This window comes from Rhincodon typus, chromosome 9 (assembly GCF_021869965.1).
Source record: "Rhincodon typus isolate 14 chromosome 9, sRhiTyp1.1, whole genome shotgun sequence".
Lineage (NCBI taxonomy): Eukaryota > Metazoa > Chordata > Chondrichthyes > Orectolobiformes > Rhincodontidae > Rhincodon > Rhincodon typus.
This window is the reverse complement of record NC_063340.1, coordinates 32,073,303-32,092,354: the sequence shown is the minus strand read 5'-3', so window position 1 is coordinate 32,092,354 and position 19,052 is coordinate 32,073,303. Positions and strand designations below refer to the sequence as shown.

General features: G+C 39.7%; 1 protein-coding gene across 3 annotated transcripts in view; it reads right to left on the bottom strand.

Annotated features, from left to right (window-relative positions):
- Window positions 1-19,052, bottom strand: part of fndc1 (fibronectin type III domain containing 1) — a 289,356-nt gene that overhangs the window by 92,601 nt on the left and 177,703 nt on the right. For all 3 annotated transcript variants that reach the window (XM_048601414.1, XM_048601415.1, XM_048601416.1), the window contains 5 exons: window positions 13,705-15,570; window positions 10,053-10,162; window positions 9,804-9,915; window positions 5,273-5,665; window positions 185-265 (listed from right to left, as the gene is read on the bottom strand). In XM_048601414.1, the coding sequence (XP_048457371.1) occupies window positions 185-265; window positions 5,273-5,665; window positions 9,804-9,915; window positions 10,053-10,162; window positions 13,705-15,570 (2,562 nt within the window). The remainder of the gene's footprint in view (window positions 1-184; window positions 266-5,272; window positions 5,666-9,803; window positions 9,916-10,052; window positions 10,163-13,704; window positions 15,571-19,052) is intronic.

Below are 19,052 nucleotides of genomic sequence, written 5' to 3'. Positions count from 1 at the left end.
ATTAGAAAAGGCATTGAGGTGTCTTTGGGTCAGCATGGACAAGTTGGGCCGATTGGCCTACTCTGTGCTGTATCATTTCCATGATTCTGCAGTTCTATCTCTGTACCTCACAGGGATTCACAAGACAGGGTATAGAATGCTAACAATGCAGTTAGAAAGAGAAGCAGCCACAACCAGACAGTACCTTCTTTAATGGCTAAGGAATCCAGTGAATCACTTTCTGTGGGAACGATTACCAGATCCCATTCCATCCCAGAAGACTCTTCTATTGAAATGCAAAATTGAGTAAATAGAAAATGAGAATTTTGAGAAATTGAGAATTTGGATTTCTGTAAATCAATGTAAAATATCACTTCTGTCTGATGATAAGCTGCTTGACAATTATTACCAATGTTGTAGAATGTTCTAATGGGATTCATTTGGATTTTATTTTAGCAATGATATTAACCAATCACAAGTAGCTAAATACCTTCATAATGGAAATGGAAATTCATTTAAATGCTTTCAGAATTTAGATTTGGTTCACTTTGTGAACTTACTGTGAAACTACAATCAACTGAACACACAAAGAAAACTTGAGACAACAAGGTGCAGGGCTGCTTGATGCTGCAAGATGCTGCTTGGCCTGCTGTGTTCATCCAGCCCTGCACCTTGTTGTCTCGGATTCTCCAGCATCTGCAGTTCCTACTATCTCTGACACAAAGAAAACTTGATTCATTTACCAGGTCATCTACACAAAAACAAATCTTAATTGGAAAAGATAATGAAAGTTGTCACAAAATACTTCTGTGAGAAGGTACTTATCACTCAAAGGATACATTCTTATTCAAGTAAAAGCAAAATGCTAGAAATGTAAATCAATGGGATAGTCTTTCTGGATGAAAACCCTTCATCAGCACTATATCATTAACTGTTTCCTTATTGATCTCAACTGATCTAATCCAACATTGACAGCATTTTCTATCTTGAGTCTAGTTTTACGTATTTGTAGTTTCCTATATGTATGTGTGCTTATTCAATCCTGAAAGGAAATTCAAATTTTGATGTTTTTCAGGAACTCTTATGAATCTAATGAAGCTGTCAGTTTTCCCATCTAAATTCAACCCTGCCAATTAATCAGCCTCTGCAGACAGATAAGGAAACAATTACAATCCATTGAAGTGCAATCTGTAGCTCTGGATTTCCCATTGATTAATTTAATTGGATAAGGAATCAGAGCTACAATTTCCTGACTGATGCTGGCATATGCGAATATCACTCAGCATTGGAAACACTGATTTTATGAGCACCAAGCTAATTTTAAAACATCCTTTCAACTAAGGAGATGCTGCATGTTACATATCAACACCTTAATTTCAAGAGCATGAAGAAACACACTGTCAAATGTTTTGTTGCTAAAGTATTTCTAATTGCAATGTGTTATGATTAATTTCAATATGGCCAAGAAGCATTTTGCTTTAAATAGTCTACACTGCAAATGTACAGTCTACAATTAAAAGCCATTGCTCAATATACTACTTTCCTAAGTATTGTACAGTATGCTTGGTTAACTTAATATATCAGCCTTTAGCACAGTATTACTAAAGCACATTTTCTCCCCAGTTAGGAAAGTCTTGCTACTATGGAAATAAAGAGACTTAAGTTCAACATTTGAACAATGCATCTAGGTAATTACACATTTTTACTGATTGAATTATTAAATTGTTATAGAAGTACATTTTCTCTCAATTATCTTCAATTATCCTAGTATTATTCTAATAGTGTGAAGTGATGAAATAGAGATGAGTTTCTGAAGTATGTTCATGACAATTGTCTTGGCAAGCACCTAAGGAAGTGGTGTAGCTGGGTCTGGTTCCAGGGAATTGTGTGTCATGACCCCTGTATCCTAAATTTTTCTTAAAGAGAGTCAGTGTGAAAGAGGAAATAGTTTAGATATAAAGGCTGGCTACATTTAAAGTAGGCAAGTCAACAGGTTAGGTTGGGACTTATCAGAGAATATTGAGTAAAGCTACATTCTTCATTGTGATGGAGGCAACATTTTAAAGAGATGTGATGGCCCAGAGTTACTAACATGTGGGCAGGTTGCTGAAGAATCCATGGAATTGGACTTGACTGCATCTGCTATTTGGTGTACTCTGTGGGATGTTCAACTACAGTTTTCTCTATTAAGCATTATTCATATCATGTCAATAGTGATATTATAGGTTGTGCTCTCATTTAGACTGTGCATATGCATTGCACATTATTTCACTTTAATAATCTGCTATAGTAAAGTTTATGTTGTTTGTTTAAAAAATGTGAAACTTCGTAGCTTTTTCTTGTAGTAACAACCAGGGATTTCAAACTTTGTCTATTTTGAATAGAAAGGTCCATAATCAGACAGCAATATAAATGTAGCAGACTCATCCAAGAAAGTAAAACATTGGTCAGTTCTTGTCTGGAGTTATAGAAGGGTCTTTCAAAAAAGTATTTGAACAAAAGGTCATGTAAACTGCTTACCAACAAAGTTGAAGCCCAGTGAATAAAAGCTGGAATGGATACAAAGTTTGCTACATGAAAGGGAATAGAATAGTTGTCCACGATTCTTTGATTGAACTGGAGGAAGGAATATGAGTGAGAGAAAGAGAAAGAGAGATAGAGATAGAGAAAGAAAGAGTGAGGAGTGGTAGGGGGTAAGAATGCAAAAGACTCAGAGGGACAAAGACTTTTGGGGGGGGGTTGGGACAGAAGTGAGTGAAAGGAACAGACTTGAGGTATAGGGTGAGATAAAGAGAGCAAGAGAGAAGAAAAATGACATGGGGAGAGAGGGAAGACTGGGTGGAAACAGAGAGAGAAAAGAAAGAAGATGGGAAGAGAGAAAAGGACAGAAAGAGAAAGACCACAACTTGTGATACAGGGACACAAGAAGGAGGGAGTGACGGACCGGGGGGGCGCGACAGGGATATGGAGAGAGAGAGAGAGATAGAGAAGGAGAGAAAGAGATAAACAGAAAGGAGAGGGGGAAGGGGGGGGAGAGGGGGCACAGGGAGAAAGAGGGGGGGGGAAAGGGAGAGGGGAGGGGGGGGAAGGGACTGGGAAGGGGGGGACAGGGAGAGTAGGGGGGACAGGGAGAGGAGAGGGAAGGAGAGAGCAACACTAGAAAGAGAGAAAGACAGAGTCAGGGAGAGAGAGAGAGAGATAGGTAGATACAGTAAGAATTGGAGAGAAAGAAAAATGCCTGGGGTAGTGAGAGAGAAGGATTGTGATTGTGAGATAGAGAAAGAGAAAGAGAAAGATTTGGGGGTAAGAAACAAAAAGAAAAAAAAAGGCTGAGGGTGAAAGAGGAACACTTGTGGAATGGTAGTGAGGGACTGAGAGACAGGAAGAGTGTGTGAGAGAGAACATTGGGAGGTGGGTCAGAGCGAAAGGGAAAGACTTGGTGTGGGGGGATAGAGGAGATATAAGTAGAGAGAGATAACAAAGAGAAGGAATAGAAGATTGAATGAGAGACAGAAAAACAGACTGTGCTATAGTGAGAGAAACATAGAGGGAGAAACCAGGAGAGAGAGAGAGAATAAAAGACATAGGAGAGAGAAAAAGACTGCGAGACAGATCAAGTGAGCAAGACTGGTGGTATGGAGAGAGGAAATGACTGGTATGAGAGAGGGGAAGACTGGGGCAGGGACAGAGAGAGAGAGAGAGAGAGTGTGAGTGCACAAGCAAACCTGTGAGGGTTGTGTAGATGGGGGAAGAGGAAAACATAGAAAATAAAAACACAGAAAATAGGTGCAGGAGTAGGCTATTTGGTCCTTTGAACCTGCACCACAAAAGAAAGAACTAGGAAGAGAGGGATTGAAGGAGTGATGGAGAGCCAGAGATGGTGGTTATGGGTAGAGACAGAGATTGGGGTTTATTGGAGAGACAGACCGACTGGGTGAGGGGTGAGGGGGCAGAAATAGATACTGTGGGTGTGGGTCAGAGAAACAGAAGAAAGGGTGCGAAGAAGGCGCCTGTGGGTTAGAGAGAGAAATTGAGAAAGGAAAGGGGAGCTGGGAAGGTTTGGAGAATTGGGTAAGAGGGTGCATAAGGAGAGTTGGGGTGGTCACTGGGGAAGTGAGGAGAGGGATTTGCAGAGATATCTGGTGAGGAGCAAATAGCTAAAGGAGACTTCTGGCTCTTGTTCCCAGCTGTTGGCTCGGTGACTGTAAGATACTGGGAGCTGACTTTACAAAATGGCAGATTTTGCATTTCTGTTGCAGAATGTGCACTAACACACCAATCTTTGTATTGCAATCTTAGCTGTTTGCTTTAGGATTCTGAATCAGGTGAGACATAATAGAATTTCTAGGGGTTCCTCACATCCCCACATCCAATTAAAGCTCCAAGACAGTTGGAGCAGGGGCCAGGACTATGACTATACGCAGCCGTCAGATTCAATATTTCAGAGTCCAGGCCCGACAAAGGGCTAGGACGTGGCAGGGTTGAAGAGCGAATGAATGGGGATGGAGCACCTGCGCACTTTTAACGGTGGAGATTAAGAAAAATTAGGGCGGTGGCAAAAGAAGTGAGGCTGGACAGGCAGCAGCCATTTAAGCGAAAACCTAAAGAACTTTGGATGCTGAAAATCAGGAACAAAAACAAAGTTGCTGGAAAAATTCAGCAGGTCTGGCAGCATCTGTGAAGGAAAAAACAGAGTTAACGTTTTGGGTCCGGTTCTGAGGAAGGGTCACTGGACCCGAAACATTAACTCTGTTTTTCTCTTTTTCTGCATATTTTCTGCATATAAACCGACGTTTTCCCAGCCACCATCAGTTCTGAGGAAGGGTCACCGGACCCGAAATGTTAACTCTGATTTTTGCTTCACAGATGCTGCCAGACCTGCTGGGCTTTTCCAGAAACTTTGTTTTTGTTCCTGGTTTACACCATCCGCAGTTCTTTCGGTTTTTATTTAATATCCAACAGTTTTGTAGAGTGCAATCGACTGCTAAAATGGTGCTCTGCCCCTGACTGTCACCATGTTATTAGAGTCCATATCACAGCTGTGAGCTGGAAATGATACAGTTTGTGGTATACCTTTTTCTAATGATCTTTGTAGTTAAGTATTGATTCCAGCACTGCAAACAGAATTTGTGACCAAACGATACTAAGTCATGGGCATGTATAACTAACTTGGATATTGTCAGGACAAATCAGAGACAAATATCACAAAATCAACTTAAACAACAATTATCAAATGCTCTTCATTTGGAAAACTGCATTTATAATGGTTAATGAAATGCCCAGTGGTTCTTACCTTCAGTCAAGCATTCAATATTATTAACAGAACCTAGAACAGGGTAACCATCTTGATTCAATCTTATATTACTCCTTGTGGGACATGACGGAATTACAGTAGTCGCTTTGATTGTTAACTCTGTGGTAGTTGGCTCTGGTGTGGTAGTTGGCTCTGGTGTGGTAGTTGGCTCTGGTGTGGTAGTTGGCTCTGGTGTGGTAGTTGCAGCCATGGTTTTGATTGTTGTGGTTGTAAGTGCAACTGTCGTTTCAAAGTGACGGATCAATCCAATGACAGGCTTTCCCCCGACTGACAAAACTGGCTTGCCTTTTGGGTCAACTAAAGGCTTACTATCTCGTCCATGTCCAAACAGAGGTAAACCATCTGGACTCAGAATTGGGGTTCCTTGTCGATCTTTAAAATTGGACAGAAAAATATCAGTTAATTTATAGCAAAGTGTTAAAAACCTTTTTTTCTCATTATTCAATCATGAAATGCAGCATGGTTGGCAAGGCCAGAATTTCTTATCCATCTCTAACTTTCCTTGAGGTGGTGGTAAGCTGGCCTCTTGAACCACTGTGGTCATGTGTGAAGATTGTCTCAGTGCTGTTGGAAGGGAGTTCTAGGATTTTGACCCAGTGATGACAAAAGAACTGCAATTTATTTTCAAGTCGCAACAGTGTGCAACTTTGATAAGAATTTGGAAGTGGTGGACGCATTGGTCTTACTAGGTGGTAGAGATTGCAGGTCCCAAGGTACTATTGAAGGAGCCTTGGTGAGTTACTGCAGTGCATCTTGTAAATGGTACACATTGCTGCCACTGTGTACTGGTGACCAAGGAAATGAATGCTTATGTAGTGCAAATTAAATAAACTGTTTTAGCCTGCAGGTTGTTAATTTCTTGAGATTTGTTGTAATTGCATTAATCCAGGCAAGTAGAGGGTATTGCATCACCTCCTGACTTGCACCTTGTACATCGTGGATGAGTGTTGGGAGTCATTCACTGCAGAATACCTAAATACCAAGGGGTTCTTGTGGTGCAGTGGTAGCAACCTAATTCTGCGCCAGGAGACCTGGGTTCAAGTCCTACCAGATCTAGAGGTGTGCCATTGTATCTCTAAATGAATTGATTAAAAATACCCCAAAACTGGCCTTGCCAATATCTGTGTTGCATGAAATAATGAATTAAAAAACAGACTGTACAATATTTTGGAACATCCTGAGCTGATTAAAAGTAGTCAAATACTGAAGGGTTCCTGTGGTTTGTGGTAGTGTCCCTACTTTTGAGCCAGCAGGCCAGATTGAAATCCCAGCAGCTCCAGGGGTGCGTAGCAATATCTCTGAACAGCTTGGTTGAAAATATCTACCCAAATACCAAAGGGCTTTTGTGATGCATGGTAGTGTTCCTACCTCTGAATCAGGAGACCTGGGCTCAAGTCACATTTGCTCCAGAGTGTTATCACATGTCTGCACAGGTTGACAGAAATAACTACCCAAATACTAAATGGGTTCTTTTATGCAGTGGTAGTGCTCCTACCAAGAGCTATGAGGCCAGGGTTCTAGTCCGACCTGCTCCAGAGGTATGGAATAGCATTTCTGAACAGGTCAATTAATAACATCTACTCAAATACTGGATAAGGCTTTTGTAGTGCAGTGGTAGTGTCTCTTACTCTGAGCCAAGAGACTCAGATTCAAATCCTCAGGCATGTGTTGTAACGTATCTGATCAGGTTGATTAAAAATATCTACCCAACTATTGACCTGCTGTTGTAGCCACAATATTTATACAGCTCGTCCAGTTAAATTTCTGTTCAATTCTTATCCCAAGGATATTGATAGCAGATTATAGCAATGCTAGACTTCATGGGAAAGATGGTTAGATTTTCATAAATTGGAGATAGCTTTTAGCTAGCATTTGTATGAGTTTGTTTTGAGAGCTATTTGCTACTATCATCCTAAGCTTGAACATTGTTCAGGACTTGCTGCATGGGGATAGAGAGTGCTTCATCATCTGAAGAATTGCAAATGATACTAAACACTGTGCAATCATCAGTTACTTCTCACATTACTTTGGACCAAATGTTATTGATGAAGCAACTGAAAATAGTTAAGCTTAGGAAATTAATGGTGAGACACTCCTGCAGAGTTTCATTTGTGCTAGGTATGACTCCATCCAATGGAGATTCTCTATCCATTCCCCAGCTGTTTGACTCCCATTGACTCAAGTTTACTAGGGTTCCTTGATGCCACACTCAGTCAAATGCTACCTTGAAGTCAAGGATAATCACTCTCACCTCAACCCTGGAATTTAGTTTTTTTTTGATCAATTTGGACAAAGGCACTACTGAGGCTTGGAGCAAGTCTGTAGTGTTGACAAAACCAAATTCAGCATCAGAGTATTTTTGAGCTAGTGCTACTTGATAGTATTTGATGACACCTTCCATCACACTGATTGACAGTGGTCTAATGGTACCATAATTAGTGGATGGATCGGCTTGCTTTCAGTGGACAGGACATACTTGAGGAAAGCTAAACACCAGGGGCCTGTGTGCATTGAAATTTAAAAGAATGAAATGGGTCTTATTTGAAAAATAGAAGATCCTGAGGTGGTGCTGAATGTTTCCCCTTATGAAGGAGTCTAGAATTAGGAGCAGTTCAAAAATTAGGCATCTCCCAGTTAGGATGGAGTTGTGGAGAAGTGTTTCTGAGTTTGATAGTCGGTGGGTTTTGTTCTACAGAGATCAGTAGAAGCCACATCACTGAATATATTCAGAATTGAGTTAATACATTTTTGATGAGCAAGGAAATCCAAGGTTATGTGGGGCAGTCAGGAAAGTGAAGTGAAGGCTACAATCAGATGCATTATAATCTTATCAAATGGTGGAATAGGCTTGAGAGGCTAAATGGTCTACACCTGATGAATATTTAACACTCAGTGTCCCTTGAGCCAGGTCTCCATTTTGACCACATCATCATATTTCCACATAGCAATCTGCAGCTGTAACTCCCAATCATGGTTATACTCCATGCATTCAGATACACGCACAGTAACTCTGATTTAGATTTCATATTTTTCTTTGTTACTCTGACTTCATCTATTAACTTGCTGTTGTCTACATTAGAGCCAGATGAATCATCTTTCAAGCCACACAATCATCTGCCTTATCTTTCTTTGCCTGCATTCACTTGCACGTGGCACTGGGAGTAATCCAGAGATTACTACATTTGTGGTCCTTTTGCTAGCTTCCTACCAAGCACCTAATTCTGATTGTAGGACTACATCCCCTGCTTCCTGAAATCATTGGTACCAATGTGGACCATAACTTCTGGTTGTCCAAACTCTCCCAAGTGTCCTGCAGCTGCCCTGAGATATTCTACAGCCTGGCCCCAGAGAGGCAACATTCCATCCTAGAGTCACCTTGACGGTTACAGAAATGCCTTTGATTGCTCCCCAAACATTCCCCTATCACTACTGATCCTCCTTTTTTTTCCTTTTTTCTCACCTCCTGGACAGCTGACCCACTTACGATGCCACAAATCTGGCCCTGATTGCACTCACTTGAGGAATCTGCACCCTCATCAAGTTCCAGAATGGAAAACTGATTTGTCAACAGGATGTCAGGGAATTCTTGCACTACTTAAATGTTTCTCTTGCACTGCCTGGGAGTCACTGATTGTGTTCCTTTCTCCAGGCTCTTAAGCTGCAGTGTGACCACCTCTTGATATCCATGTAACTCTCAGCCATGCAGATATGCCACAAAATCACCACCCGTCATTCAAGCTCCAAAACTGAGCTCAAATTTCTGTAGTGGGATGCACTTCCTGCAGAATCTGCGTCTCTGGTAGGATTCCCAACTTCCTACATAATACAGGCCACACATTCCACTTGAATGACCTGTGCTGTTATATCTTAAACTTAAGTCTTACTTATTTAGTCTTAAATTTACTCTACTTCCCTTACCCTACTTTGCTTACTTATATTCCAAACCCTAGTGCCTAATCTAGTGCAGTGTAATTTTCCAATGTTTTGTACTGGTTTGGTACCATAGGATGGCTTGATTGATCATTTCAGAGGGCAGTTAAGAGTTAACCACTTTGCTGTAGATCAAGCACCACACATAGGCTAGCAGGTTTATTTCCCTGAAGGTTGTTAATGAAGCAGATTTTTAATGAAGCAGGTTTTTTTTAATGTTAATTTAACAACTTTATGGTTGCTATCATTGAAACTACATTTTATTCCTAATTTTATTTAATTAATTCAATCAATTAATTGAACTTAAATTTCCCCAGCTGCTGTAGTGGGATTTGAACTTGTGTCTCAGAAGGATTAACCCTTGTCTGTTACTAGTCACATTCCCAATGCTAAGTATCATATTGCAACCAGAACAGTGTATAATAAACAAATGACAATATGGAAATATTAATTACTCTTACTTGCAGAGGAAAAATCAGGGGCAACCTTTTTGAGCATACTGTTAAGTCTATTAAGCATCCATCATCGTTTCTTTATGCAACCAAATTATCTTAAGAAATTTGACTGGAATCTCACAAACCTAGTATTGTATGTCCATCTGCTCCCAGTTGTATCTGAAGGGGTTTTCCCTCTGTATCCTGGAGGATTTGACCTTCAGGGTTCATCAATATTCCTCGATCAAAATCAACAATCTGTTTTGAAGGTAGAAACTAGTAAGTGATAGTTGCAACCCTCATCCAATTAGCAGATGAGAAAGCTTTTTAAAGTGATTTGACTTTGACATTGCATTTAATATTTTCATGATCTAGTTGTACAAGGAATACTTTACCCATTTGGTGTCCTGAGGTCCAGTGATAACCCTACGTCCAGATGCCTTTTCATTACTGCCTCTGCTAGGTGAAACCTTACTCCCTGTTAAGTTTGATCTCCCAGACTTCCCTGCAATTTAACACAATATTTCAATCTGTAAACGAGTGAGATCCACTTAAAGTCTGTACTTAGACAAAGACTTTGTTTTAAGTTTCTCAATAGATAATTGAATTTTTTTATATCTTACAAAAAATGTAAAATACACTTGGTTTATTTAACCTAATCTTACACCTGTTTTGAGAATATGGCAGAGGTTGTATTTTGAAAACGTCCACCATTCCCGGCTTTACTTGAATTGAGCTGACTATTCAGTTTCTTAGGTAATTCTGCACATAAAAATAGAAACATAGGAAAAGTATTAGGCCTTTCAGCCCTTTGAGAAAAACTAACTGGAACGTTGTTGATCTGTAACTTTACTCCATCTACTATGTTTGGTCCTATGCCCTGGAAAAATCATCAATCTCAGTTTTGACACTTACAATTGGTCTTTTTTGGGGGAAGCCTATCCTTAGCATGAAAATCCTTCTGACATAACAATAGAGCTTGGCTGATCGGAGAAAAGATAAAATAAGTCACCAATTTTTCAATTTCTGTTGCATCTGTTCTGATGAAGCCAACTTCCCAGACCTGAGTTGCTCCGAGTTGAGGCTATGGAAATGTCTACCTTTCTCCTCAACTGAAGATTTCCCACCACCATGGCTTACAGAGGCCTCAGTCGCATCTGATCCATTTCCTGCATTTCTTTCCTCACCCCTTCTCTTCCCTCCCACAACACTGATAGGGTCCCCTAGTCCACACTTTCAACCCACCAGGATTATACGCCACCATTTCACTCACCTCCAGCAGAATGTCACCACCAGATACATATTCCCCTCTCTTCCTTTGTCAACACTTCACAGAGACCATTCTCTCCAGAAAATCCTCGTCCACTCCTCCTCCACTCCCAATACTTCTCCACATCCCCACAGCAATCACCAATTGCAGAAGATGGAACATTTGCCTGCTTACCTCACCCCAGCTCACAATCCAAAGCTCCAGATAAACCTTCCAGTTGAAGCGATTTACCTGCACATCACTTAACCTAGTCTACTGTATTCGCTGTTCATAATGTCATTTCCTCCTCACAGGAGAGTCAAAACAAAGACCGGGTGACCACTTTGTGGAAACACCTATGTTATCCGTAATTGACAGAATGGAATTAGGAAGACCTACGTGAGATACACAGATTAAGGTAACGGCCATGTACATGGGTTACGTAGTTTAAATGAACGGAACAATCAACTCAGAGGAAGAAACAATATGTTGAGTCTGCAAAAATGATCCCAAGCTTCCAGTTGCCTGCCAATTCAATACACCACCATATTTCCTGGTCAACATTTTTGTCTTGGGTCTGCTGCAGTACGCCAACGAGGTTCAGCTCAAAGTGGAAGTACAGCATCTTTTTTCCACTTGGGGTACCTGGAGCCTTAACTTTCAATAACTTCAGAACCTGAACACTTTCTTCTATGTCTTTTACCCAACCCATACCCTGTCATGACATGGACTGCTTTCAGCATGGCCAATCTATTTTCACCTATTTGATCTCCATGATTAGCTTTTTTGTCCCTTGGCATACAATCATCCATCCCTTTGTCTGCCTATTATTGTGTCTCCATGGACTTCGTCACTTATCCACTCACTCCTTTCTCGTTTCTTCTTTTAACTCTGCTTTCTCTCCACAGACGCTGCCAGACCTGAGTTTCTCCAAGCAATTAGTTGTTGTTTCTGTTTTTAAGATTTTGATTTTTCCCACTAGAGGAAATAGTTCACCACTATCTACCTATCAACAACTATTCATGGGAACAGTCTATAGAGAAACTGCATGTAAAACATTTTGCTCATAGCTCAAGGCATGCAGGGCATTTACACGTCAGTACCAGGACTTATAGTTGGTGTCATAATGGCGAGAATTGGTAGCCTGGATCTTGTACCAAGTAACATCCTTTGGATGATTTTCTTTGTTGTACCACTTCAATGATGGCCTTCATTTTCTGAGTTTAAATAATTGCTTGTAATTTATGAGCTTCCCTTCCTGTGTCCATTTATGTCATTTCTTGTTAAATCCTTCAATTACAATTGATTGCCTGATAATTTTACAGAAAAGTTCTTTTTTAATGCAAAGATTAATTACAAAATTTGAAATAAAAGAGTGGAGACAAAAATTCCAATAAAGATACGCTTTCAAGCTCCTAAAGAAAAATACTTTGGTTGTTAGAAATCTGAAAAAAACAACAGGAAATGCCAGTAGACTTGGGTCAAGCAGTGTCTCTGGAACAAAAGCATAAATTTCTGTCTCATGACTTGGTCTACCCTACATCTAAGAAGTCAAACACAGATTGGATCATTGCTCTGATGAACACCTCTAATAGTCTGCAGGTTCCCAGTTGTTTACATCTTTAATTCTTTATTCCATTCCCATCTCTGACCTCAACCTTCAATACTACTTCAGTGAAGCTTAAGTCCAAGGAACAGCACCTTATCTTCCTGTGAGACACTTTACTTCCTCCTGGCCCTAAATCAAGTTTAAAACTTTAGATATTATAGATTCCAATTTTTCAGACAACAAATAGAGAATATTTACATTATAGCTTTTGGGAGTTGTTGAAATGAGGCTGAAATGTGAGATGTTCACAATTATAAAAATGACTTAAATGAAAGGACAGTAGGTATGGTTGCCAAATTTGCTGTTAACATAAATAAAGGTGGGAAAGTAAGTTGTGAAGAGGACATAAAGAAGCTATAAATATTGGGGAAATTATTGGGCAGGCTAGTCCTGTATCTCTTGCGTTTAGAACAGTAAGTAGCAATTTGATTGAAACACAGGATCCTGAGGGGTCTCAATAGCATGGATGTGGAGAGGATGTTTCCTTTCGTGGGAGAACCTAGAACTAGGGGACCACTGTTTTAAAAAAAAAAGGGGTCACGTATTTAAAACAGATATTAAGCTAAACTTCTTCTCTCAAGGTTGAGTGCCTTTGGTCCTCTCTTCCTGAAAAGTTGGTGGAAATAGAATCTTTGAATATTTTCAAAGGTAAAGGTGGATTGATTCTTTTTTAAAAAGTGAGCAAATCATCATCAAAGGTGGTCACAAATGTGGATTTGAGGTTACAATCAGTTCAGCCATGATCTTACCGAACGGCAGCACAGGTTTGAGGGTTTGAATAGACTTCAAGGTGATCTGCACCAGCAGGTCACAATTGGCACGATGGGAGCTTCTCTTTGCTAGATTTTCTTTGCATCTGTTCCCAATACTACTTTGCTGTAAGGACTTAGATCTACACTGCCCCATGTTTGCTTTCTCATTTGCAATTTTCACCTTGTACCATCATTTTTCATATCATTAAATCATTTCTTACCTCTAGCTATCACAGACCTTTCCCTTTTATTTCTTCCCTCACACCTTACCCACTTTCCTTGGTACTGTTTTGGTACAAAATCTGTTCATTTTTAATATTTTCCAATTTTTAATGGAAAATTACATTAAATGTTGACTTTTTATATCCCCCTTTAGATGATCCTATGCCTGCAGTGTCTTTCCAGAATATTCTGATTTTTATTTTGCACATACTCACATTGGTCTGGGGGAGACTTGCCAAATTTCCGAAATCTCCCTGAACGTAAAAGGTCTCCTATGATAGTGGACCTGGAAGGAAACCTTGTCCTTGTCCTTGTCCCTGGGAAACGGTGTCGATGTGAAGATGATGACAGGGGATGAGAAGCAGAAAGCTGTGGTGAAGATGGGAACAAAGGATGCCTTCTATCTGTTTCCTTGGAGCTTGAAGAATGTAAAGATGCTTGTTGCCTGAAGTGTCTTGAAGATGACAGAACCGATGAAGAAGGGATAGATTGGGTTACAAAAGAGGTAACTGGTTTTGTTGGGTGACTGGCTACAAGTTCTTTTTTGGCACCATTAGGCCTTATGTAAGAATTTCTTAGTTCAGGTAGATGAGTGCGTCCCTGTGAAGTTGGAGAGGTAGGATTTCGGAAAGGTACTGAAGAGAAAGATGGCTTACTTTTACTGTCAGATGTTCCGACATTTGCAAAGTGTAAGGTAGAAAGGTGATTTGTTGGCAAAAATGAGTGTGAATCTTCTAAGGATCCAGAACTGGAAGTTAGGATTGATGAAGATGAATGGGACTGAGAGGAAATGGAAGATGAAACAGGCTTTTTTTCAGCACTTGATGTCAGCATGGTATTAGAATGTCTAGAACCTGTGCTGGGATTTAATAGTGAAGATTTGTCAGAGTTTCCTGAGGGTATAGATGAAGACTGAACTGATGAAGATGGAAAGTACTGCGAAGAACTACTAGAGCCAGTTAGTTTTCTTCCAAAGTAAGAAGAGTAAACTTCCTTAGGATCAGTACCAGGCAATAGTTTGTTATTTCTCGAATGAGAGAGAGGATCTGTCCATGAAGTTCGGTGATCATTTCCATTGGATGCTGAAGATGAAGATAACACAGGAGGAGGATTAGGTTGTGGAGAAACAGAAATAAATATATTTTTTGGAGTTTCATATACAAGTCTGGTTTTAATAAAACTTGATCCTGTGGCACGATTTCTTTGTGAAGTTGAGTGTGTTGAAGATACGGAAGCTGGCTTTTTATCATTATCATTGTCCACTTTTGTTCTATTAGAACTTGGCCAAGACAGGGAAGCTGCAGTCATAAAAGAACGTGAATTTGAAGTTGTTCTCGATAATGGCCGTGCTGATCTAGGATCAGGAGCAGAGAATGACTTTGGTAACTGGGAAACTAAAGGCTGTCTATTCAGTGTTGAACCACGGTAAGGTTGCTTCTGCTCTGTTAAAATGGGATTCTTGTTTTTTGCATTTATCTCTTTAGCTTCCTCCTCCTCTTCTTCTACACTTTTCTCTTCCTTATCTTCCTCTGCAAACACAGACGACGATCTCACAGAGGGAAAAGCTGATGAAGTCAGAAGTTTAGATGGATCGGGTCTTGGCTCTTTTATTTCATTTTGTGTCTGAACAGGGGATGGCCCAGAAGTTAGTTGGTTTTTAAGACTTACTTTGGAATTTGGTATTCTTAGCTGAGTTGGGTTTCTGTTGAATAGGATTGCAGAGGAGGTAGATCTTGCTTTAGTTAACAGCTGACTATTTCTCCTGAAACTTGTAGCTGCATGTTTTAATGGTGTTGAGGGAGGGGAAGGAGGGATTAATGATGAAGAGGAGAAATGTAAGCTTTCATTTGTTTTTGTAACAGATTCAGGTGACTGTAATGATCGTGAACGTGAAGCAGGAAAGAGAGGGGAAAACTTTCTTGTATTGGTTCTGAAACCAGAGATGGGTTTAGATGGAAAAGGTGGCAAATGTGAAGAAGGCTTTTTGGATAAATATTTGGAGACTGAAGATGATTCATATCCTCGAGAAGTTTGAGATTTGTCACGAATCCTATGATGAGAAGTTGCAGCAATATTAGTACCTACCAAGAAAACCAGAGAAAATTATTTAATATAAATACGACCATTTGGTAAGGCTAAGTTCAAAAATTACTTTTGCATGAAATAACAAAAGCAGCTTAAAAAAGACATTAAAAATTGTAGAATTAAACAGCTGTGCTCTATCGTCCAATCGGAGATTATTTTTACTTTTTCCTAAAATTGGAAGTACCAAGCAAACATTCATAGAGAAGTGGCTAGAAACTCAGAAGTCATGCAGCAAGCAATGCACAGAAAATGACATCTAATGTTGCACAAGGTAGCTGATTAAAATTTCTACTCCAAAATGATGATTTATTTTTAAAAATTCAAATGTGAATAGGAAGTGAAACAGTTTATGTTAAAGATAAGGGTTGTGTCTATGTTATCTGTTTTTCAGCTGCACCTCTCAGCAGATTCTGGGTGTAGGACTTTTAAAGTTTTAATTGTTTACCTCCACTACACGAATTGTTTTCTTCCAACTTTGAGTGTATTTTTCTTTTCTTCACTAATCTTGGTTTTTATGAGAACACAGAAATACAACTCACAAGAAATCAGTGGAACCAATCAGCTAGAAGACTTCTGATGGATCAAATCCACCTATTTGATTTATTCCTCAACCCAATCCCTTAATGAACCATTGCAAATATCAATCTGCTCTGGTATCTGGCTCCAGAATGATGAATAATGCCATCCTCAAGCAGCGCTGCTGGATACACTGCTTCTGAGCTTCTGCATGAGCCTGTGCCTCAGTAAGTCTGCAAGACAGGGGCTCAACTCATTCATAAAAATATAAATGGTGTCCAACCGACTCTGCTCATTTTGGGTTCTAAGGGGAATGGAAACAGCTGGAATGTAAGACATCAACAGCATAGAAGCCCTACTAGGTGAATTGTATTTAGTACGAAAAATAAATTTGGGGCACAATGGCCCTTTTCATTAATTGGATTCTGTAAGCCAAAGAAACACAAGACAAATTGGACATTGAAGCAGTTTCCATATCCCATATTGAGGGACTTGCTGCTTAATGCTTCAGGCATCAATCATTACATTATTGAGATCTATACCTCTATTACTTTTAACTGGAATTGCTTCCAATATAATAATTTTTAACATGTTCCTAATATTTGAAATCTTCACCCTAGTGAATAACTTTCCTGACTGAAATGTATCCATTATCTTTGCAATCCTTAAGATTTCAATTAAGTCACCTCAGAGTCACTCCTTTCAAAACTGACCAAGCCCAACATTCATTTATGATGTATGTTTCAAATTTATAATGATCATTGGCATTTCTCAAAATTCCTTTTCTTTGATGCTATTTTAATTTTAAATGTCTAAATACCAGCAGATAATCCCACTTGAATTTTTATTATATGAATATTTTCATTTTTTTTGGGCATAGATGCTATAAAACTGGGTGGCACAATGGCTCAGTGGTTAGCACTGCTGCCTCACAGCACCAGGGACGCAGGTTCGATTCCAGTCTCGGGCGACTGTCTGTGTGGAGTTTGCACATTCTCCCCGTGTTTGCGTGGGTTTCCTCCGGGTGCTCCGGTTTCCTCCCACAGTCCAAAGATGTGCAAGCTAGGTGGACTGGCCATGCTGAATTGTCCGTAATGCCAGGGGATGTTTAGGTTAGGTGGTTTAGACATGGGAAATGCAGGAGTAGGGGAATGGGTCTGGGTGGGATGCTCTTCGGAGGGGTGGTGTGGACTTGTTGGGCTGAATGGCCTGTTTCCACACTGTAAGGGTCCTATGAAACCTCCTATGAAAACTGAAAGCTTCAAAGTTGTACTGTTACAAATTGTGGCAGATCCAAAGGGGTAGAATTCTGATTCTGTTCTTGTCTGTGGTTTTCTGTCTTATGTTTGCAATCAAACAAAAGCTCAGTCATCACATATTATTAAACTTGTACATGCTGAGACTTGCTGGCCCAGATGTTGCAAGTTAATCCTTCCAGAAAAACCTTATAGGTAGGAAATGATGCAAGAACATTGACCTTGTTGTCTGAATGTTGTTAGACACTTCCTGCTCGACACTAGGCATTTTGTTTCTCACATAGTATTCATTCCTGAGATGTGGCTGTCGATATCAAGACGAGTATTTGTTGCACACTCTAAGTTGCACAAAGAACATGGCAGAGAGCCTTTTGAGCAATTTGATACAACTTGAATAGCTTTTTCAACAAGAGGATAGCTAAGAGTCAACCGCATTATATCTAGATGAATTTGTACTGGTGATAGTTCATCAAGTTCCCTGATTCACGCAAACAATTTGACCACCAGTAGGATGACATGTCAATGTTTAAATGCAAATTAGGACGGTAAGCAGATCTTTGTAGTTCTTTTGGATGATTCTTAACTGTCAGTTCAAGCAACCTTATACCTCACTCCTCTCTGCAATATTTTATAACTAATAAGCAAACACAATGAAGGGAAAATAAATTAATGGCTTTGTGATTTTTCTCCCAAGTTGCTCATAAGATTGTCCTGAAGGTCCTTCTCTTCTGGGAAGTTTATTTCCTGGAGGTTTGGCAATTCTAGTGTATATAGACCATATCAGTTAAACACACCAGGTGTGTTTCTCTGAAGAACATTGGTGAATCAGTTGGATTATTTGACTATTCAATAGATTCACTATCCATTTCTGTTATCAACTTTATATTCCTTGTTCTTTTAAAATTAAATTTTGATTCAAATTCTCAAATTTCCATAGTGAGATCTGAAGTCTCATTCGCTGGATTATCCTGTCCAATAAAATATTGTAACTGTTAATATAACCCAAAGTTCATAAAAGAATGGATCCCATTATCACAATCTAGCAACTATTAAAAATTCCTGTTTTCTCTTAAACGTAACCCAATTTTATCCAATCAGAGCCACTGAGATCACACCTTGTATAATTAGAAATTAGTCTATATCCAACAAAATCGCTAAAGTCATGCAACAGGTAAGTCAGCATATAAAGGAGGAGCTGGAGGAACACAACAGGTCAGTGCTGATGAAGTGTGTAAACCTAAAACTTTGACTTTCCTGCTCCTCTGATGCTGCCTGACCTGCTGTGTTCCTCCAGCTCTACACTGTAATGGCTCTGACTTCAGCATCAGCAGTTCTTGCCATCTCGCCACATATATAGAAACAAATTACCCCACATGCATTAACCTGTTTGCAGATGCTGACTGATCTGTCCACTTGTAGTTATCTCTGTTTCATATTTCAGACATTTGTTGTTGCTAGAGTGAAAATAAAATACTGTAGACACTAGAAATCTGATTAAGATTTTAAAGAATTGGAAGTGCTCAGGCGATTTGGCAACACCTGCAAAGAATGAAGCAAAGTTGACATTTTAGGTCAATAAAGAATGGTCATATACTTGAAACATCAATTCTGCCTCTCTTCACAACACTACAGGACTGCTGAGTGTTTTCAATATCTTATGCTTTTATTGCACCTTCTATAACATGCACCTGACCCTTATTTGCAAT